This window comes from Mercenaria mercenaria, unplaced genomic scaffold, assembly GCF_021730395.1.
Source record: "Mercenaria mercenaria strain notata unplaced genomic scaffold, MADL_Memer_1 contig_3919, whole genome shotgun sequence".
NCBI lineage: Eukaryota > Metazoa > Mollusca > Bivalvia > Venerida > Veneridae > Mercenaria > Mercenaria mercenaria.
The window spans coordinates 44,271-68,536 of record NW_026462106.1 but is presented as its reverse complement, the minus strand read 5'-3'; the positions used below and the strand labels follow the sequence as shown (position 1 = coordinate 68,536).

Sequence of the window (24,266 nt, the reverse complement as noted above, 5' to 3'; positions counted from 1 at the left end):
GATCCGCTATTGGAGAAGATCCGTTATTGGCGACCAAACTGTAATGTTACTAAAAATAGCATAGACTACACAGCCTTATAAAAATGATGAATAATTAACATTTTGTTTAAAAACAGTTCCAATATTTTTATTTTTCCTTGTCAGGTTTGGGTTTGGTATACGTTTTTAATAAACCTGTTGAAGAATTTTTGTCAACCTACTGTATTTAAAATGTTTCTGACAGATCCTGTTTTTTTTTATTACAAAACACCTATTAAATGAATTACATGTATTTAAAAGATAGTTTCGACGTTCTACAAAAATGTTAAGCAGACACGACTTTACGAAATCCAACGGTTGTAGTTTCTCCATTAAGGACACACCATGGTTGACATATATCAGAATTATTGTAACTTTATTACCAAGCTATGTTCTTATTAGAAAAAATTGTGAATGGATGACGCAATTAGTGTCATGTTTTTAAAACAATAGGAATTCTTACTTATCTTGGACTAAACGGCAGTAACAGTTATTATTGCAAGCATTTATACCCTTTATTTACGGCTACAGACTACGGTTAAATTCCATTTTATTACTTTGTAATTTAGTACCGATTTTTTTTTCAAAACGCGAAATTGGAAGTATAGTATTTCCGTCTGTTTTCCAATACGTCAAAAGTTCCCGAATGCAAACAATGAACAATGGCGACGGCAAGCAGTAAATCCGAATATCTGGTACGATAATTTGACCGTAAGTTGTATGTTTTGCTTCAAGAAGTATAAATCATTTTTCCACGGAATCGTTAATCGTTTCTGTTTCGGTTTCTTACGGCATTGTTTACATCCGGAAATAGATGACTGCACATGCGATGTTAACTATGCCATTTTTATAACTAATTGCCGCGGAAGACAGTTAATGGTCTGTTGTATTACCCATCAAAATCTATGGAAGTACGCCGACTTAATTTTGTTTTCTCTGCTTCAATATTAAAAATAAAATAATTTGACCACGTACAAGCAGAAAAAAATATCTGTAACAAAATTTAATCGATCTGCTTTAATTTATGAATTGTAAGTTACAATATAGAAAAGCCCTTTTATGAAAATCAAACCGGAAGTTAAAAATAACAGCAAACTTAATAAGGTCATGAGTCATATTCTAGATGTCAAAGTTTGTCATTAGTTTTCACGATCTTTAAGAATTATCTTGACTCTCCTGACTCCATATGCGTTGTTTTAAGGACCTTGGTAACACACTGTAGTGTTTGAAATTACATTGAATTCAACATCATTAGTTGTGCTTAAAATGTTTTTGTTGAGCTCATGGAAGTAGTATTAGATTCTTTTCGCTGGGTACTAAACTGGATATAAAGGCATCAGATTGGTTCCTTTCTAATTAATAAAGAATAACATTAGGCTGAATCATAACGTTATTATTTTTGGAAACAGCTGAATAGTTTTGTTACTTTTTGTCATCAGCAGGAAATTTTAACATTAGATGGAATTAAATGATATTGTTCAAAAAGTCAAGAATACCAATACATGTGCGAAAAAGTTATCAAATTTGGGAAAAGATGATTTATTTGTCTCTAAAATAAAGAAAATTGAAAACTCTGGTAATTTTACTATAAAATTTATGTGAAGAAGACACTTTTCAAACAAAATTTGAAGCAAGGTGTTCAGTTGGAATAAATTACTGCCTCGATAGCCTAGTGGTAGAGCGTCCGCTTCGAGTGCGGGAGGTCGTGGGTTCGATTCCCGGCCGCGTCATACCAAAGACGTGAAAAATGGTACCAGTGGCTCCCTTGCTTGGCGCTCAGCATTAAAAGGGCAGAAACTGGCCTCTTCTCTCATACCCTCGTGGCGATGGATTCCATCAGGAATGAGGTGTCGAGAGTGATTAATATAAGTTGTAGAACTTCCTTCACAATCGACCTAAAATAAATTATGTATAAATTAGTTGGAATAAATATTTAACATCAATTGAAGAGGAGAAATAGTTGAACTAGAATATTGTCATAACTATATATTTAAATCTTCACATTGAAAATTAACGATTGAAAACAATTTCGTTATGTAATCTATTACTCTTTTAATCGGGAAACCGATAATGATCTTAGGGTTATTTCTAAAGTCAATAATCTACTATGGCATGCCGCCAGTTCAAATGGATTATAAAATGGGTATGAATGCATAATTACGAACAGATTTAAAATTCCAATAAAATCGTGTTTAATGTTTACAATATTTAGATAAATTCTGTCAAATGTTTTACTTGCAGACGACGTGTACCATTTCTTTCACGGCTAGCCAAACAATCGGATATTACGCGGTAGCATTGCAAGTGGAAGACTATGCTAATGAAACGGCGAACACACATTTAAGCAGCATACCTGTACAGTTCCTTGTTAATATATACTCTGGAAGTGGATGTTCTGTAGAGGTCGAGTTTGTATCACCAACACCAGAAGAAAACGAGCAATTTATCATTGATGCTGGCGACACGTTAAATGTGACGATATTTGCCCGGGGAACGAATTCGTAGGCACATAAGTTTGCGTGCTATTGCTATTATCTCTTTTTAAAACATTACCACTACAGAACAAACCAAATTTTACAGACCTTATTGATCTATCAATTCTTTCTACGTAAACAGTTATAAAAATATCGAAATATCTATAAGACATCAAACAGCAAACACACATTAATCTTGTCAGCGGACAAGCTATTTTTGTTATTTTGCGATCAGTGGGTGAAAGTCAAGTCACAGGGGCCTGAATAGGAATAAGAGGTTCCCAGCAGTAACTTCAGAACCAGTTGACTACATACTTAGCAGATGACCCCTATTAAATTTCGGATCAATATATCAAAGGTCAATGTTGCAAGCCTGGACATAGTCCAGTCAATAACTTGGAAACCATTTGACTTACAACCTTCAAATTTCATAAATAAAAGTAACCTTCGACATATTGGCCCTAAAATATTGGTGGTCAAAATCTGACAGAAGATAATAGGTAAGGGTAGATTTCTCGAAAGCACAGAGCACCACAAACACAGCCTCAGAGCCACGCATTTGCAAATTATGCCCACAACAAAGGGAAGCTGTAACGGAAAAATATTACAAATGGGTTGCTTCCAAAATCCAACAAGTACATTTTAATTTTATCCAAAATATAGATAGGGGTGGGGGGAGGGGTAAGGGATAGAAAGGGGGTTGGGGGAGGGGGTTGAAGGGGAAAGTAGAACCAGGATGAATATACAAAGGGAATGCTACGTTCCTTAATCACAGTTACACTACAACATAAACCACAGTAGCGCAGACATTTATGTACCAATGACAAACCCACACACCCACACACCCACACACATCTAACTAGCATAGATAAACAGACAAGTAAAATATAACAACACTGTAGGACACCGCCCAAGACACAGAGACGCACAAGCACACAAATGCACACATATAAGCAGGAAAAAACAACAATCGGGCACCGCCTTAGGATTCCGGCAGCCAAAATTAAGGTGGGCACGATAATTTACTCATAGTAAAGGGGGAGGGGATGCCAAAACAAAGGAACGCAATTGCAAGAGGAAAGGATGGGGGCGATAGGGGGAATGAGGAGAAAGAGGAAAGAAACGCTAACAAAAAAACAAGACAACATACGCAACACAAAATACAAGACAGACAAAAAACAAATTGAAAATAGGGGCACCGCCTTGGAACGGTCAGTAACATATATAAAGGAAACTGGGGGTTTAAACGCGTTTAGGGCATGCCAACCTCGCACATACCCTATTTTCAACAAGTTAGACAACACAATGTAAATAAAATCCTCGCTGAGAAAGGCTCTAACATTAGCGAAATAATATCAGATCATATTAAGTAAAACATAAAATAAAGGTAAATCTAAGGTATAATTACATCAATGTACTCAACAAGTGAAGTCAGAGCAACAAGAGCCTAACTTTTAGGAGCACGGCTAAGAAAGCTACAAGACAAAATTCCACTCCCTCCGTCCGTCTTATGTAGGATTTAGGAGAAAAGCATCATGGAGTCTTACACTTTATTAGTTATCGCACCACCGAATAGGAAAGCGTAGCGATAAACTGTAGAGGGGTCAATCACCAAACATGCTTCACGATTTTCGCATCGTATCCTCTTTTTATAAGCTTTTAACACATTTTTCAAATATCTGATTAAAATAAGGACTATGTTTAATTTTCCGAATTTTATAAACTACATCTCCAAGTAAAAAAGTCCAAGTTTTAGAAGTGTTTTTAGGTTAGTATTATATTTCTCTAACAGTTCTGACGATCTGTAGTAAAATTTACTGAAAGCTTTCCGTAGCTTATGATAACGGTAACCCTGTTGTAATATTTTTTGGTGATATGAAGATTTCTATCATTAAAATCCTCTATCTTTGAGCAAGCTCTTGCAAAACGAATAAGTGAAATATGGACACCGTATGATTTTCCTCGGGGGACATCTCCGACAAGGTGGGATAAGTTGACAATTTCAAAATTAAAATCGTCTCTTTTATCACATATTTTCGTTTCTAGATTATTATTCATAATTGTTAAATTTAAGTTCAAAAATGACGCTTCTAAATCTGAAGCCTTGTTAAGATGTAACTCTTTTGGGTAAATGTGTTTCGCCATTTCTGAAAAATATAGGTTGTCCATATTTAAAATATCATCAAGATACCTTGAGGTTCTATTAAAAGCTTCAATAATTTCAAATTCTGTCTCAGTGGAAAAACTAAGCATGAAATCTCGTTCATAACAGTATAAGAATAAATCAGCAATGAGTGGGGCGCAGTTAATTCCAATCGGGATACCAATTATTTGTCTGTAAATTTTATCGCCAAATTTGATAAGTATGTTATCTAATAGAAACCTTAGAGCTTCACAAACTTGATCACAACTTCATAGGTTGTATCTCTTAAACTTACTGTTAGAAAAGAATGCTCTAATTTTGTTGAATGCCAGATAATTAACGTTTTCTCTTGCAAATGTTTTCTCAATTAAAGTTACCAGTTTTTCTATAAAACGATTATGTGGTAAATTAATATAAAGAGTAGAAAAGTCATAAGTACTTATACTCGAACATTTGAAATGTTTGTTAATTAGCTTTTTGATAACATCTCCAGAGTTATTGATGGACCAAACGGATTAACACCCGAGTTATCATATACCTTTGAGCAATACTTCTGTACGTGGTCTTTTATTGCAGTAAGACAAGAAGTCAAAAGTAGAGAAATAGTTTTTTGTAGTGCATAAGGTTGAATACGCAATTAATCGAGCTTTATATGGAGTTTTGTGTAGTTTAGGTATCCAAAAAAGAGTAGGGAGGTTCATCCGATTGTCGTCAAGTGCAACATTAAAATGTATACATTGATCTACATGACTTTTTACAGTATTATTTCATCTTGTAGTGATAACTGGTCAGTTTTCGTGTGTTTCAATTCATTTTGTAATATTTCTGTGTTACAGTAGTAAATGTGTCATATAATAATAGTATCATTTGAAGCTTTGTCTGCAGGAGTTAAAACAAAATCCATGTGTACCTTAGATAAAGCTTTCTTTAAACTTCGAAGTGAAAACTTGGAATTAGGAGGTAAAAAGGAAGGGGTTGATTCATAAAATGTAACTCGAGTTTTTATGATTTTGAATATATTCTTTTCATAGGCAAAAAAAAACGCCTATGAAATTGGTTTGTGATGTTTTCTTGTAGTTAAATTACAAAATGTTTTCTAGTAAATTACGAGAAAGTAATCTCGTAAACGAGATAATAGTTTGTGTTGATATTTTTTATTTGTGCTAAACAGATACAGGTGAGATAAGGAAAAAACTTGTTTATCAACATGATGGATTGTTAGATTTTAGATTATTAGATAATGTTATCCAGTGCTATTACTGTTTGTAATAACATCGTGTTGACAAAATTTAAGTTAATACCCTGAAAACCAGATAAATGATTTTGCAAAGAAAATTTAGACATATAAAAATCGAATTTTGAAATACCTATAAACGCACATTTCCTTGTCAGTAATAAAAATGATGATAATAATGATGATAATTTAATAATTTTATCATCTTACTACTAACAAAATCAATTATTACACCACAGTCATCAAAGAAGCTAACAAAAAAAAATATTACATCTTGTTATGCTTCCACTGGATTCATGAAAATATATAATGGTAAAGCTCACCTACTATCCTATTTGATTTATTCCTGAATAATTATGACCTTTTTAAATTATGTATTTGTAGGTCATTTGTAGGTCATGTTTGAAGAACTAAATATGATTTTCTACAAAGCGGTGAAACCAATTATCCCTATGTGATTTCATTCTGAAAAATAAGTGTGTTTTAGTTGAACGTTGTTTTACTAGCAATGAAATTAGGGCATAATGAAAAAACAAAAGTAATAATTCATGTATTCAGATTGATTTAAACATTACAGTGTTATTCTATCTACTAACAAATTGCTTTTATCAGCTTCAGTAAAATAGTTACCATCTTAGCGATAGGAATGACACAAACAAAGGAAGAGACGTCAAAAGATTCAACCTGGTTTTATATCAAAACGACGGTGACATACAGTCCTGTTGTTTCAGAAGCTGGACAAGAACACATTCTATGTTTCTACGCTTTAGACACTACAGGGTATTTAATGTCAATGATTTACAGATTTCGTTCAATATAAACTTAAGTTAAGCAGTACAAGGTAAAATATTAGGAATAATCAAATTACTTGCTCAAAGCTTCCCCTTGAAACTTCTTCTCAAAGCAGTTCATCTTCACTGCCATTTAGTATTAATACAAACGTTTTTGCGTGTTATGCAACGTAATTATATGGTAATATATAACCTTAACGAAGTCTTACTGAGATAAAATTAAATATATTAATGTTGTAGTAGGTGACAACGTTGCTGTTTATTTATTTTACAGAGTCACCAATAAAGAAAGATGCATAACGATATATGTCGCAGGTGAAGTTTTAATGTGAAGTTTGTTAAAATTCGACACAGTCGACAACGTTATTTACATATTATTAAATATAGTATGTATCGATGTTACAGATGTTGCATAAAAGGCGTACCAAATTAAAAGCGTCGTCCTTTTAGACTTATATTCCCTTCCAGCTTTTATATAACAGTCATATCAAAGAACACTGTGATTTTTGTTATGGAAACTGTAAGTATTAGGTATTAAACACACATTGCCAGCACTGTGAGTATTGTACATTTTATATAGAATATATAAGTGAATATAATTAAATGGATTCAAGTCTTTGAAATTCATAGAAGTCTTACATTTTTTACGTTATGTAAAACTTCATATTAGGATTCCGCAGCAACACATTCATAAAAACTAAAGCATAGCTTATATGACGTATTCAATAATTGTTGCAAAATCGCAAAAGCCTTAATCAATTTCAGGTAGTGACAATGATAACTGTGACCCAGATCCATGTTTCAATGGCGCCACTTGTATTGACGGCATAAGCAATTTTACTTGTAACTGTCAAAATGGATACTCAGGCGAAACTTGTAATTCAGGTTTGTAATCACTGCGAGTAAAAACTTATTTACTTGTACATTTGTAAGTCTGCCATGGATAGAACTATAGGAACAAATCTTTGCCGACGAATGCCACAAATTATATAAAACAAACACAATGCATGAACAAATTGGAAGACTACATTTTGTGAACCAGTTTTGTGAGGTTTTTAAGATGATGCGGCCTCCTAAAACCTTTCAATATTTCAGTGTCACAGGAAATATATGTTACCTGTTCTAATTAATTGAAGAAATGCATGTCTATTATTATCAGAATCTTACACGACCTCTTGTGATTTACGGCCACCACAATACCTCTGTCTTTTAGAAGTTTCTGTGATAATAAGGCTCCATATATTCAGAACCCCTCCACGTACAAAATGTTTGACATGTTAAGCGAAGTATATATATAGCTTCAGACAAGAATGAATGTACTGAGAGTAGTACTGTAAATGCTGAATGTACAAACACTTTTGGAATTTTTAAATGTACTTGCAATTAGGGTTACTCCGATAACGTAACTAGATGCCAGATAATTATATTACAGCACCGAGGGTTTACTGGAGGACAATGAAATTTCTACTGTAATCAGGACCGGAATGCGTTGCCTTTACAGTCAAACCTGCCTATAAAGACCACCCATGGGAGAGCCAAGATGTGGTATTTATTGAGAGGTGGTCTTTATTCACGGGTTAAAATGCACTGTAAATGTTAAAATGGGAAACAAAACATGTGGTCTTTAGAGCCAGGCAGTCTTTGTTCAGAAGTGGTCTTTAACAAAAGTTTGACTGTACTTATTTTTCCCCCGAAAATATCTACCATTTTATAGCATGTACACAATATTTGCGGTCAAAGGCAAACTTTTTCTTGAAATCTTTCAGACATAGATGAATGTTATGATGATACCAACAATTGTGACGTAAATGCTGAATGTACCAATACTATTGGAAGCTATACGTGCACTTGCAATGAAGGCTACTCTGTTAATGGAACGACATGCTCAGGTAATTACATTTTAGCATTTCTGATTATCGGAAAGATAATGAGCTTACATTTTTAGCAAGGCCTAACTATGTTGTATAATTAATTAATTCCATGTAAATAAGTATAATGTACTTTCAGTACTTGTGACATGTATAGATGCTGAGAACTGATCAACTCTGGGCTAGAGTACATTGAAAATAGCTTGAATTTCCACTATCTTTCATGAAGAGGCAAAGTCAAACAAAGCCAGCAATATATTTTATATATTTTACTGTACGAATGTTTTTTTTTTCACTCTTTTGAGTTTGGTTATAGGTACTCAATATTTAGCGTATTAAACGAACGTTGTATTTATATTTTAGACATTAATGAATGTACTGACGGGAGTAACAACTGTGATGCAAATGCTGAATGTACAAATACAGATGGAAGTTTTACGTGCAGCTGCAATGATGGTTATTCTGGTAATGGAACAGCTTGTTCAGGTAAAACATTTTATAACGTCTGGTTAGATTAATGAAAATGACCGTTTCTTAAAAATGTCTCCCCCCCCCTCACCCCCCCAAATATTTACCGTATTGTACCACGAATAAGTATGGGGATTTTTTCTTTACCTATTCAGACATTGATGGTTAAAAGATTGTAGCAACAACTTTGAAATCAATGCTTAATGTACAAATACTGTGAAGCTTTACGTGCAATTGCAATGAAGGTTACATTGGTAATGGAACAACATGCTCAGGAAAAAAACATTTAAACATTGCTGTTTTAATTGAGAAATTGGAGATTAATACTGTATCCAGGATCTGAATTTGTGGTTCTAACTTATTTCTTTCTCGATTATATTAACTGTTCAGTAATACGTACAAATTGTTTTATATATTAAACGAGGTATACTTATGTTTTCAAATAAAAATATATAGACGCTCTACTTTAATCAGGACCAGGTTTTGGTGTCTTTACTTGTGGTTTCCTTTAAATTATTTACTCTTTGATTATTCCTACAGTTTTTTTTGTTTGTTTTGTTTTTTTGACGCATATAGAAAACATTCTATTCAAATTTTCAGACATAGATGAATGTGATGATGATAGTCACAACTGTAATGTTAGTGCTGAATGTACAAATACTGTTGGAAGCTTTACGTGCACTTGCAAAGAAGGTTACTCTGGTGATGGAACAACATGCTTGGGTAATTACATTTTAGCATTTCTGTTTATCGGAGAGATAATAAGCTTCCACCTTTGAGCAACGCCTGACAGTTTTGTAATAATCAATTCATTCTACGTAAGTATGTATGATATATATTTAGTACTTGTAACATTTATAAATGCTGAGAGCTGATCAGCCCCGGTCTAGAGGACGTAGACGACAGCTTGCATGTCCACTACCGTCCATGAACAGGCTTAGTCAAACGAAGCCTGCAACATTTTCAGATATATCTTACGACGACATGTGTTTCTTTACTCTATCTATTTTGATTATACTTACACAATATGTAGCGTATTAAACGAATGTTGTATTTTAATTTTAGACATTAATGAATGTAATGATGGTAATAACAACTGCGATGCCAATGCTGAATGTACAAATACAATTGGAAGTTTTACGTGCAGTTGCAATGCTGGTTATTCTGGTAATGGAACAGCATGTTCAGGTAATACATTGTACAATGTTTGGCTGGCTTGAGGATAATGAACATGCATTTGAACTAGGACCTGAACATGCTGTCTTAATAAATTCCACGTAAACATTTACAGTGTGGTAACAGGAATAAGTGAGGGGATTTTTTCTTTACATATTGAGACATCGATTAATGTACTAGTAATAGCAATAAATGTGATATAAATGCAAAATGTACAAATATTTTTGGAAACTTTACGTGCAGTTGCATTGAAGGTTACATTGGTAATGGAATAATATGTTCAGGTAAAAAAAATAAACACTGGTGTTGACTTAAGGATTGGGAGATAAGTACTGTACCCAGGAACTGAATGTATAGTTCCTCCTTATATTTTTCCTCTAAAATAATAAATGTATATAGCAAACATTTTATGTAAATTTTCAGACACAGATGAATGTAATGATGGTAATTACAACTGTGATGTGAATGCTGAGTGTATGAATACTGTTGGAAGCTTTATGTGCACTTGCAAGGAAGGCTACTCTGGTAATGGAACAACATGCTCAGGTAATTACATTTAAGAATTTCTGTTTATCGGAAAAGTAATGAGCTTCCATTCTTGAGAATGATTTGGCAATGTTTTTAACATTAATTTTTATTTATTAATAACCTGTTTATAGCGGACATCGATGGAACCGACTGAAAGTGACTACTATTGACAAGGGACTACGATATTCAATTTTTCAGGACAACATCCTTGTTCAGTTATGCTAATTACGAACATATCTGGTTATAATAATGTAAAAGTTCCAATATTATGTAAACATAAAAGCTTTACCAACTAGGTGATACATTGTTATCTTATATTGCAAACATAAAAACACACTTTACACGCAATTGATGGGAGTTGTTTCTCATTACAAAAGATGTATGTAGTCTTGCGCCAGGTGTAGGCTGCAATTTTTTCTGCTCTGCAAAATTGGATTATTTTGCAAAAGCCAGTGATTCTAGAGATTGGATTTTTGGCTCAGTTTTAAATAAACTGGTGACCAACATACTGCAGAATTTATTTCGTGGAATTTTCATTGGATTTACGAATAACTTTGATGTAAAACAATCGTAATTTGACAAATATTGGGGTAACGTTTCAATAATTTCAGTCAGTTTTGGTGAACAACATCTCACTCGAAATTATGGCTAATCCGTGTACAGGTAGACAGTACAGTAGAGACCAATTACTGGATTATAGAGATGTGCCTAGGAGGTATACAATACCGAATAAAGAAACATTAGCTATGTTGAAAAAGTATAATCTTTTGAAATACAGAGGTAAACGAGCTGGTCGCCCGAGGATAAAATCTAAAGCTGATATTCACTTGACAAATTCGACCCAAATTAAACTAGATCATACATTTATATCAAATGCACACAGAAAGAAACAACAGGAACGTTCAAATTTGATCCAAATTAAACTAGATCATTCATTTTTATTGAATGCCCAAAGAAAGAAACAACTGAAACTTTCAACTGTGAACATAAGGTCTGTGCGAGGAAAGTCTGCTGACCTTCTCCAGCACATATTAGAGGAGGGTATAGACCTCTGTGTGATCACTGAAACTTGGCTACAGCCGGATGGTGATGACGTTGTCAGGGGGGAATTGTCTCAGGATGGTTACTGCTTGATGATGTCCCGAGACCCGACCGTAAAGGTGGAGGACTTGCCCTGTTATACAGAAACAATCTCAAAGTGTCAAGATGCCCAGCAGAAACCTTTCAGTCCTTTGAATGTGCTGAATGGAAAGTACGTAGTCAGTCATTCATCCTCTACATCTTTGGTATATATAGACCGCCATATTCGGAGAGACACCCAGTAACTCAGGCTATGTTTATGACAGAATTCACTGAGTTTCTTGAACAAATAACGACAAGATCCGAGTCTCTGGTGCTGTTAGGTGACTTTAACATCCACATGGATAATAAGTCAGACTGCTACACAAAACAATTTCAGCAGTGTTTGAGATCTTTTGGACTGGTTCAACATGTCAATGCTCCTACTCATTCTGGTGGTCATATTCTTGACCTGATGATCACAAAGCTAGAAGACAAACGTGTGAATGTCTCAGAACCTTTGCCAGACTATTACATCTCTGACCACTGCTTTGTTAGTTGTAACATTGAACAGTGCCGCCCTCCCTTGATCAGGAAAGAAATCAAATCTCGAAATTGGAAATCTGTATCCAGTGACATATTACAATCAGAATTCGGTCAATTAAATAACATTGTAGTGAACTCGTCCAATGTCAATGATCTTGTGTCTGAGTTCACTAGAATCACGTCCGACATTGTTCAGAAACATGCCCCTCTAATGGAAAGAACTATTCTCTGTAGATCGACAGTTCCTTGGTACTCTGGATACCTAAAACAGCTGAAACAATACAAACGATCAATAGAAAAATCTTTATGAATGACAAATCTGACCTTTCAAAGAAAGTGTATAGTGGTGTAAGAAATGTATATAGTGCTGAACTTTTTAGGGCCAAGGATGAGTACTACCATAACAAGATTGGAGAAGCTGAAGGAAACATCAAAAAGCTATATGCTGTAACATCCGATTTACTGGGAAGGTCGAAGGACAATCCGCTCCCATTATACACAAGTGCAGTATCTTTGGCAAATGACTTTCTACGATACTTTGCTGATAAAATAATCAAGTTGAGAAATGATCTTGACAACATATCAACTGAAGCACCCAATGGTAATTCTTCCTACTCAAATCCACCTGTGATTATGAATACATTTACTGCGTTCAAACCACTTTCCGAAAACGATATTTTGAAACTTGTATATGCATCAAAATCTACAACTTGTGAACTTGATGTGATACCAACTAAGAAATTAAAGGAGCATTTTTCACAACTTGCTCCCGTTGTGACAGAAATTGTAAATCGATCACTGCTATCTGGTGTGTTCCCTGAGGAATGGAAAAGTGCTGTGATAAAACCTTTGTTGAAGAAGAAAGGTCTCCCACTTGAACTGCAAAACTATCGCCCAGTGTCAAATTTAACATTCCTCTCCAAAAATTCTTGAAAAAGCTGCACTAAATCAAATCAACAAGCATATTGAAGCTAACAATCTCCTCCCAGCTTACCAAAGTGCCTATAGAAAATATCATGGGGTTGAAACAGCAATGGTCAAAATGTATAATGATCTTTTGGAAACCATAGATGAAAATCAAATAACAATCGTGGTCATGATCGACTTGAGTGCAGCGTTCGATACCATCGATATCCCGATACTGATTCAAATCCTTCAAGATGACTTTGGTATACATAGCACTCCCTTGAAATGGATAGAATCTTATCTCACGAACAGAACAATGAAAGTTTTAGTTGAACAGTCAGCATCTGACACGGAGCCACTGAGGTTTGGTGTCCCGCAGGGTTCTTGTGCCGGACCAGTGATCTTTACCCTGTATATATCGGCTCTCAACCGAGTGGTGCAGAAATATCCAGCTGATCTCTATGGATACGCGGACGACCACAAGATTGCGTTAAAAATTCAAGCGGGAAATTCTCAAAATGAGACAACTGTTCTTCAACAACTCGACAGTTGTCTCAATGAAATCATAAAATGGATGACAACCTTCAAACTGAAAATGAATCAATCTAAAACTGAAATTATTATGTATGGAACAAGACAACAGTTAGCGAAATTGAACATCACAAGTGTAAACGTTGGTGGGTGTGACGTAAAATGCGTCGATCATGTCAGAGACCTAGGTGTAACTATGACCAATACACTCAACTTTGACCATCACATTCAGAAAAAATGTCAGATAGCTCATGTGCAGTTACGAAACCTTAGGGCAATACGGAAACATCTCACACAAAAGTCAACTGAATCATTAGTGCATGGATTGGTTCATTCTCACATTGACTTCTGCAACAGTTTATTTACAGAAATTCCAGCCTACCAAATCAATAAACTACAGCGAGTCCAAAATCATGCCGCTAGAGTAGTCAAGAATGCTTCCTATGAAAAACCAAGTACCGAACTTCTGAAAGAATTACACTGGCTTCCAGTTAAGGCTAGAGTCATGTTCAAAGTTTTAGTAATAGTCTTCCGTGTCATCAATGGTACAGCTCCAGTATATCTGAGGGAAATGTTTGTACCTACTCGACAACGATACAGACTTCGCTCACAAAGTGACACTAACTTTAACATCCCTAGACGGCGAACAAAATTAGCAGACAGATCTATGGCGGTCGTTGGTCCCAAATGGTGGAACGATCTGCCTAGCTATCTGAAAAACATTCAGTCTGAAGCCAGCTTTAGATCAAAACTGAAAACACATTTATTTAGGCAGTTTCATGAACAATGAGTGTAGTCTTGTTAAAATACAAAATATCAGAAGTGGTGTAAAATAGTATTTATACATGTCCAAATCTTTAAATCTAAGTTCTAGAATCCTGTTCATATTTTGTATGTATATATGTTAAATGTGTGCTATGTAATTGTAAAGCGCAATAGAATATTTTATAATTTTTGCGCTATATAAATGCCATGTATTTGTATTTGTATTTGTATATGTTGGCTTCCTCTTTCCATTCTTAAAGAATGAATACTGTCTTGTAAATGATTTTAGTAACTTTCAGATTTAATTTTGACATCATTTTTATACCGGCTATTAAACTTCAGTCAAGAATTCATAAAATATTTCAAGTTGTTGCATTTTTGTGCAAGTTAAGAATGTCGCTATCAAAAGATTTACAGAAAATTAAGAATAATTTCGAGAATATTTGTTTTCTTCAGTGTAAGATTAAAAGCATGTTCGTGATTGAACCCCAGATGCAATATTTTCACTTGTATCATAGCAACGAAAGAAAATGTAGAATGTGCTAATCATGAGACAAAGATATTTCGTTCTTAAGTGTAAAACAAAATAATTTTCTTTTTATTTGTCTTTTTGACAATTCTATAGTTTCTCACCAGTGAAACAAATTTATATTTGATAGTTTTCAATGTGGAAATACCAGATATATTTCACTCTAATATTTCGATGACTTATTTAAAACAATTAATTAATCATTATCAGACACCTTCTCTCAATATTAGGACTTCCAAGCGACCTTGTGCTTTGTTTAGAGTAGTATATTAGAGGAAATAACACCTTGTAATTTTAATATATAAAAAGGATGAGATACCGTTAAAAGTATTTTGCTTCATTTCCTATTGTGACAGAGTCACGCTATATAAAGGGTCATTATATGGGAAAATCGTACTCTGGTAATGGAACATCATGTTCAGGTAAAATATTTTGCCATGTCTGGTTAGCCTAAGGAAAAAGAGTGAGCATTTTTAACATAGACCTGAAAATATTGTCTTATTAAATTACTCGTAAGTATTTACCGTTTGGTAAAACGTACAAAAAAGAAGAATTTCTAACTCATAATTTGAAACATTGATTAATTTACTGATGGTAGTAACAACTGTGATATAAATGCTAAATGTACATATACTTTTGGAAGCTTTACATGCACTTATTTATTATTTTCCAGAAATAATTGAATGTGCATCATCACCATGCCAAAACGACGCCAACTGCACAGACAGTATTAATGGATACGATTGTATATGTGTACATGGATATTCTGGTGCTAACTGTGAATTCGGTACTTCTTCTTTGATACATTGTTGCATAAGACAAAATTAATGAAAGCTCAGTTCCCAAAAATAGCAATGCGTTCACCAAGGTTTGTTAATTCCAATAGATATTTAAACTGAGAAACGGTCAAATTGAATTTATACAGCAATTAGCGTTGGTGTTAAAAAATATCGTAAAATTTAAAAAAAATATCCAATAATGTTGTTACAACTGCTATAATCTGGTTTTCAAAAGGCCTTACAGGATGAAATATAAAAGGTTCAGTAGGGTTTCTCGGAAGTACAGAGCATCCCAAACATAGTCACGGGGCCATGCATCGCAAAGTAGGCCCGCAGCAAAAAGATGTGTAACGGAAAAATCTAGAAGTCGGATTGCTTCAAAAATCCAACAACAAGTGCATAATAATTATATGCAAAATACAAAAAGTGTGCGTGTGTGAGTGTGTGTGTGTGGGGGGGGGGGGGGGCGATCGGTAAGGGGTAGATAAAAGGGGTGGTGTTAAGGGAAAGTAGAAAGAAACAAAGATAAATATTCGATAGGGAAAGCCGCGTTCATAAATCGCAGTCTCCCTACACGGTAAACAATGGAACATGCACAGACAGAGTCAGTGGTTATACATGTACTTGCATGGAAGGTTATGATGGCGAAAATTGTCAAAACGGTATCAACTACTAGTTATATAACTTAAAGGAAGGTTTTAATAACTCCTATATGCCCAAAAACATTTCGATCAAACATCAAATTTTAATTGCCTCCTGCACTTTGTTCACATGTGACGAAAATCTAGAGGCCTATTTTTAGACTAACATAAAGAGCTGGTACATATTGCAACAAGTTAAGGTGTTTTATTACAGTGAAAACAGAAAATCACAAGTCCTTAGAACTTAACTGGTTTTATTCCAGGCAGGTGTTGCAAACAAGTTAGGTAAACTTGATATCATCATGCAATTAACCTTGCTGAAATTAGTGTTGATCATTTTTGACAAGAAACAAATAAGAGAAATAAAATGAGATAATACGAAATTATATTACGTTTATTGAAATAGACCTAAAAGATTAGAGAATTCATTCGCGTAACTTTGATTTTCAGTATATCGATATGCATGTATTATTACCATATATTTCTTGTTTGTACGGTGTTTAAACTTAACCATGTAAAAAACACTAAAATCTGCATGGTTTTTAATACAATCTGTTCTGTTCTGCTCTGTTCTGTCATATGTTAATATATGCGAAATATATTTACAAAATAATTCACAGATATCGACGACTGTAAACCGAATCCATGCCACAATGATGGAAATTGCACTGACGGCATTAACTTTTACAACTGCACGTGTTTGTCTGGTTTCTATGGTATCAACTGTCAGAACGGTATCTATCAATATCAACAGTGAAGCTTGTTGTTGTTGGGGTTATCATCACACCGACACAATTATAGGCCATATGGTGACTTCCAAGCTGTTTTCATAGTGGCAGAAGACGCCATGGTCCCTTTCGTTCATTGTTCCAGGCACAGACGCGTACTAGCCTAGAACCAGCCAGCTAAATGGATTCCTCACATATAAAATTTACACCCAAAGCGAGGTTTCAAACTCATAGCGGTAAGGAGCAAGGGATTCGAAATCAGCGACCTTAACCTCTCGGCCACAAAGGCCCCCTTATAGTGAAGTAAAGTTTGGAAACAGTAAGTGTCATTGTTTTGGCTGTTGCTACTATATCAAAATCCGTAATAAAGCAAAATCAACGGTAAAGGATGGAATACTGTATAAGTACTATTTTTGATGGGGTTTTCATTTTGGCTATATCGGCCGCCGCCGCCATTAGTTGCGCCAAATCTAAACATCCTCACTATAAAACGGAGCAGTCAACATGTAATTTAAGGGAAGCACCTGCCGCACGTTTCTGAAGGGAGGTAATGCGGTATTGCGTGTTGAAAATATACTAGTAATGTGGAAAACAACGATGATTCCATTATCTGTTATCACATCGATGGATTCGGCGACCCCTTGTCCCAATGACTATATTCGCAGTTGATTTCTCTGTAAGTTTACGATTACGTAGATGACGTTGACGGATGTACACATTCTGACGTGGCGTCGAGGTTTTCATACCCCGCTAATGTATTACTAAGTCATTGTAAAATGTTTCTGATAAAAACAACTTGGTGTTAGAGATACTACTTGTAATACGCGGAATATTGTTCTTATTTTAGATAAATATATAAATAAAACTGTCTAACAAATGTCAGCATGACAGTTTCTTGTAATTTCAATACGACCGTTTAAAATCAGAATCTTCCGTAGCCCAGTTGCCACAAAGAGCCAGAATTTCGCTTGTTTGATCCAAGTTGATAACGATTAGACGGGCAATGTGGACATTTATGCGATAATAACCGGAAACAACAGTTTTAATCTGAGTTAAATTCAGATTGTCTACATTAAGTATTTTATTCTAGCAGTGGGCATTTCTGGTAAGGTTTTATTTTGGCGGTTGACGTGATTGGCGTCAATTTAAAACACAGTCAGTTCAAAATACATAAAAAACGCCAGCATCTGGAGTGCCATACAATATCGTATATTAAGGAACTAGTTCAAGACAGTTCTACGGAAATGTTTGACCTAGTTTTGTCCATTATGTTATTAGGCATACTGATTGATAAAATGAACAAATATATGTCAGAACAGAGAAAACCCCGATTTTTAATGTAGTCTTTTGTTTCAGTAACAGTTGTAAGCACTCTAGATGGTAAACCAGGGGCAACAGACAGTAGTATTTCTACCATTGGGTTGATTATTGGAGTTGTTCTCGCAATCATCATTCTTACAGCCGGAGTTGTTGTGATCATGAAATGGAAAGGACTTTCCTTATTTAATCGAAATGGTAAACTTTATTCGTATTTTGTATGCTTATACAGTGTTACCTCTGATCCAGCAATTAATTTTTTCTGATCATAAAAGTATCCAACATTTACTTAGTTACGACAAATGAGATTTAACACAAGAGTTATTAAACAAATCGGTCAGATTACTTCTCTGTCAGTTTGAATGGATTTTTACTCTTTTTTTTCTGTGCGAGCCCGTCGTCTTTCAAAGCACTGTTTATTATATACATTAAAGTCAAGATACTAGCAGCTTTTCTATTTTAATAATTATGCAGTCCGTTTAACTCAATAGGAGGTTGTGCACGAATCAGCGGTGGAGGACGATTGATTTCAGACACTAAGTATTCTATCAAATCGTCACAAAAAGCGTACGACTCGCCCGTAGATCAAACTTACGGCCCCGCTATCCGTAGATCTGTTGGGAAGTTAGAAGTTACTTGCGGAGAACAGGTTTGTACTGGTACAGAATCCGGGAACACTGGTTAAGTTAACTGCCCCTTATGATATATATGTACCATGGACCCAGGTGAAGTTGCAGAACTATATTAATGATTAAGGATAACGTGTCAGATCAATCAGTGAACCAATAACTTATCATTGAAGAAAATACACCTTTTTTGTTGACGGACGATATCCGTGTCCACCCATTTCAAATGTCAGATATAATAAACGTGTTTATAACGCTCAGCTCAGCTGACATATTATGCTAAATGGCTAGTACAGTCAACTGCTTTCATTATAACAGGTCACTCTTTACAACAACGCCCTACCGAAGAATCGACTCAAGCGTAAGTTGATTTTGTTTTTTTTTTTGTTTCTTTTTAAATGACAGTTAAATCAGTACAGCTTATAACTTTTTGTTGTTCAACTGCTGTATATCTTGCTACATACCGAAACAAAATAAAAATGTTAAATATTAAGACGGACCTGTATATCATTTCTAATGTTAATACAAGTTGTTCCTTTTTAATCACACTTCCGGTTCGTGATACTGATCTTACCTAGGAAAAAACATAACCGACATATCTATTCCATTATTTTCTTATTTCTTTCAAACGTTTTTACAATGTAACTCACCATGCACAATTAATCATATTTTTTTCAGTATTTCGTTTGAAATTCAACTGTGTAATTAAGCACGTAAAAAAATAATTCTGATTTTCAGACACCAAAATCCGTTTTATTACGGAAACTACACGTATTTCTCTGAAGCAGCCAACATGGAGGAGCCCGCAACAATCAGAACATCTAAAGCGAGTTGCGATTCGAAAGAAAAGCCATCTGAATAACCCGAATGCGGTTACACGTGCAAAGGAATAGTTGTGGCAGGAAGCAGCATGTGTCTGAGTAAAAGACAATAGATAACTAAAATAACTATGACAACACCAGAATTAATATTTTTCCATCACTACAGTATGAGTTTATATTTCAGTCCATTAATTTTCGCTGATTTTCTATCGTATAATTTTTTATATATCCTATTGTTTCTATTCCTTTAAGCACTAACGCTATTAATAGTTTTTTAGATGTAACTCTTATAAAACATTATATTTTTGTTTATAGCACATTTACATAGGATGTTAGTTTCGTTATTGTCCTAATGTTTGTTTTATTCGTTCGCAAATATTAATATATTGTTGCGTTTTGGTTTATTTTGTTGTATATTTCATGGGATTATAAAATAACAGTATGCAACTACTGGTTTATTTGATATGGTAGCATAACCATATCATATTTCTGCCATGAGATAACTAGGTAGCTATCGCGATACTTAAAAATGTATCTTGATAAAGCGAAGCTTTCTGAAAGATTATCTCAATAATTGAAAGTTACCTGGAAATATTATTGCCATAATTTACATTAGTATTTCGATATTTTTTGGGTAAGTGCCCACAGTTACCATTTATTAGCAAGATAGCTCTCGATACTTTAAGCAATTATCTTTATCTTTATATTTCGAACTTTTCTGAAAACTGTATCTCAATAGCCTAAAATTTCCTGGAAATACAAAGCATATCTTGAAAACAATAATATATTGTGATAATGTTTTCAGAAAAATGCACAACTTTACTGGAAAGTTTAGAATATTATCGTAATAGCTACCAAGTATATCATGGCAGTTTCAAGCACTAACGCGAAATTTGCGTTAAAATATTAAAAGGAAACAAATGAAATATCTAGAAAATATAATGTTTCGCTGAAATCGCGTGTGTGTCAGTATACCTATGTCGAGCTTGGTTTTATTCCGTGTATTTTTTGATATGCTTACGCACCATACTTACGAAATATACTTATAGAGAATTCTATTGTTTTTCTTCTCGTACGCGGTACACGATATAAGTAATGTTTAGACTGGATCTTTTCACGATTTAATTATTTTAGACTGGCTACTCTTTCGATTAATTTATGTTTAGACTTGCTCCTTTCCAGATATGATTATGTTTAGACTGGCAACTTTCTCGATATTATTGTATAAACATATGATTACATGTAACGAGACAATTTCATGGCGATTCATGTTCCTATAGACAACACGTTAGGTATCTACATACACGTATTGAGCATACCAAAATCTGGGAATGCATGCTTATACCATAAGCAAACAATAGGCAAGTCAAAACAGTAATGTGTTGATACCATTAGTTATCGAGATCATGCACAGTAAATTTTAAATGCGACTCAAAAAAGAAAGAATTAGTAACTGCATTAATTATTCGTTTTTTTTAAATCTGATTCGTTACGATGTGTGTATATAGATTAATACACATGATGTCAAATCATGGATGTTTTACCTTTTACATAGAGATTCAAGCGTTAGGCATACAGTTATGATAAAAACCCAACGATACTTCGTCTAGCTTGTATAAAGACAATGATAAGACTGATAAGCCATTGTTTCAGTTATGGCAGATCCATTGCATATACATCTAATGTCAACACTTGAATATAACTATGCATTGTAAAATGTTTGATATTTTGTCTAAAAGTGTCATGCACTACGCAATATATTCCTTGTTCCATACTTTTTTATTTTGCTTTTTCAATACTATGCTTTCAATTAATATTATGCTATGTGTATTGTACTCACAATGATTTGAGCCGCACCATGAGAAAACCAACATAGTGCATTTGCGACCAGCATGGATCCAGACAAGCCTGCTCATCCGCGCAGTCTGGTCAGGATCCATGCTGTTCGCTAACGGTTTCTCTAATTGCAATAGGCTTTGAAAGCGAACAGCATGAATCCTGACCAGACTGCACGGATGCGCATGCTGGTCTGGATCCATGCTGGTCGCAAATGCATTATGTTGGTTTTCTCATGGTGCGGCTCAATTTTGATCTAGTAAATGTTTATGTATATACATGCACTGGTTCTAATTATCACTTACATTTATCAAATGGTTTGATATATGATCGCAATAATTTATCCTTGTATACGAGATACATCGCTATATTTGTCTAAATACGTTGGAAATACTGGTCACGTGGAGCTCCGCTATAGGCTCATGCTAAATTACAAGAAGGACCTTTTGAGGCATAGAATGCACCAAAGGAATATTAAAGCAGACACGGTTTGACTTGGTCTGTTCATAAGTGTTCAGCACCCCTCACATCTCCTGTTACCGGCTAAAAAGAGGAACGCTATAATGCAGATAAATTAAATGTAGTCCTTGATTCGACAGCCCGGCTTGCTTTCAATTGCCAACAAACCAGATTTATGATAAATTGTGAGTCGGCATTGCAGTCTGCCGATGACCTTTTATCGCTTCTGTTTTTGCTTTGTTTAAAGGGGATAATGTTAGTCTGAAAGAAGGAAACGTTCTGGCAGGCCTGCTGCTGTTAAAGCAACGGTAGACAAAGATGATTGGCGTTGTCCTGTTCCCAGTTTAGTATATAGCGAGGCATAAATTTTATTAAATGTAAGCCTTAATGTATGTTTTCAGGTTTATGTCATTGAATTGTTATATTAATCAACGATTAATGTATCTGTTACTTATACGACTTGAAACTTCGCAAGTATATTGAATACACCTACCAAAAACTTTTAGCGAGGTTTACATGCACTTATTATACACAAGTTCTACCTATGCCTTTCATACCAGGAGAAATATAGATAATTAATTATATTGCTTTACATGTGTCTAATAAGTAAACAATACATTTGTATGGTGTTATCATAAAACGCCCACGTGAATAAGAATAATATATATACTAGGCAAGTCAATAGAAATGCTGTAATCATTTTACGTAGAATAATATAACTTTGCAGTTTTGTAAAACCTTAGTTACAAATTACATTCAAGCTAATTAATTTCGTTTAGATAAACTGTTTTTATATCTGTCAATCATGTAAGATGCAATTAAAAATTTTACTGTCATTTAGTTGGTAGAAAAAGATTACCAACGATTGCCTGGAAAATAATATGTATGAACATTAATAAACAGATGTTAAACTGAGCTGAGTTATTAATTATTTTTTTATTTGGTGACACCATGTTGTTTACACTATAGCACTCAAGAATTGCAAAATGTCATCCACTAAATATATCACTCTTAAAATACGAGTCTTTATATTCATTAAAATTTTACAGACAAAAATTGGGATAAATCAAACTGCAGGCTAATAATATTTTTGTTTTGTTTTGTTTTGTCTTTACAGTAAATACTAAAGAGTAGTGAATATTATACAATATTAGTCAGATGAATAAGAATTACTTCCCTTTTCTTAGATGGAAATAGATCTTTCTGCCCTTTGTTTTGTTTTGCGCACTTTAAGAAACTTTACACAATTTTAAAATATTGTTATGTAAACTGAAGGGGACGGATGAAAAAATAGACAAAAGAAATGTAACGAAATATTTTTCATGTTAAAGGGAAATAACTCACAAAGTTAATGTTTCCCGGTGACATTGCGTACACTTCTGATCTTGTTTGTTTTTGTTATTATAAGTCATGTCAAATTTAGGTGTACGGATTTATTCACACTACATAAACTTTCGTATTTAAAGCTTCCAAATTTGTTTGTTTCGGTTCAACCACGCCATCTAAATGATTTGTTTTCCAAACGCATTCGCAGTATAAAAAAGCATACAGTTTTAATGCAATTTACTTCTAAGATGGAGGGACAGAATACAAAACTATAATGAATAATTTTCATGTTAACAGGGAGTAATTCTAAACATAACACTAGCCAGACCTACATGAATGTAATATATTTGACGATGCTTGTCTCTCACGATTGGGTATGCAAAAATGCAGAGGATGTATTATTATGTGAGCCAGTGACAATAACATATAAGAGATTTACTGATAATTGCAGTAATGGTGATTGTTAAGTGACTGTATATATGTAAATGAAAGTTGGCCTTTAAACATTAATAAGGTGCAAACCTTTTCACTGGATAGCATTTAAAGTGACTATACTTGTCGAAGCTTCTAAAATGTATTCATTGTTTACGTTTCTCGGACTCAATTTAAACCATACAATTATTTATACATTAAACATGATTCAACCAAAACATCAAATATATGTCACCATGCACTTTGTGACCCAATATGTATGCAT

The 24,266-nt window shown here is 34.2% G+C and overlaps 1 protein-coding gene across 2 annotated transcripts; it reads left to right on the top strand.

Moving 5' to 3' along the window:
- The first annotated feature begins 2,229 nt into the window (after positions 1-2,229).
- On the top strand, positions 2,230-23,158 carry LOC128553523 (fibropellin-1-like). Of its 2 annotated transcripts, XM_053534707.1 has the most exons (14): positions 2,230-2,519; positions 6,482-6,649; positions 6,935-6,975; positions 7,426-7,545; positions 8,427-8,549; positions 8,892-9,014; positions 9,597-9,719; positions 10,062-10,184; positions 10,596-10,718; positions 15,710-15,823; positions 17,077-17,190; positions 18,541-18,699; positions 19,446-19,488; positions 19,866-23,158. In XM_053534707.1, exons 1-14 carry the CDS (start codon positions 2,245-2,247, stop codon positions 19,987-19,989), a joined length of 1,773 nt encoding a protein of 590 aa, XP_053390682.1. In that variant the 5' UTR covers positions 2,230-2,244; the 3' UTR covers positions 19,990-23,158. The 2 variants fall into 2 exon arrangements, with proteins under 2 accessions (XP_053390682.1, XP_053390681.1); XM_053534706.1 differs by lacking the exons at positions 19,446-19,488; positions 19,866-23,158 and adding an exon at positions 18,993-19,406.
- Positions 23,159-24,266: the final 1,108 nt, after the last annotated feature.

Bases quoted from the DNA above. Each gene is read 5' to 3' on its own strand.
- LOC128553523 (XM_053534706.1), top strand. From the start codon at position 2,245: ATGTTTTACTTGCAGACGACGTGTACCATTTCTTTCACGGCTAGCCAA. The intron at 7,546-8,426 runs GTTTGTAATCAC...GAAATCTTTCAG, and splicing joins AGGCGAAACTTGTAATTCAG to ACATAGATGAATGTTATGAT. The intron at 9,015-9,596 runs GTAAAACATTTT...TCAAATTTTCAG, and splicing joins TAATGGAACAGCTTGTTCAG to ACATAGATGAATGTGATGAT.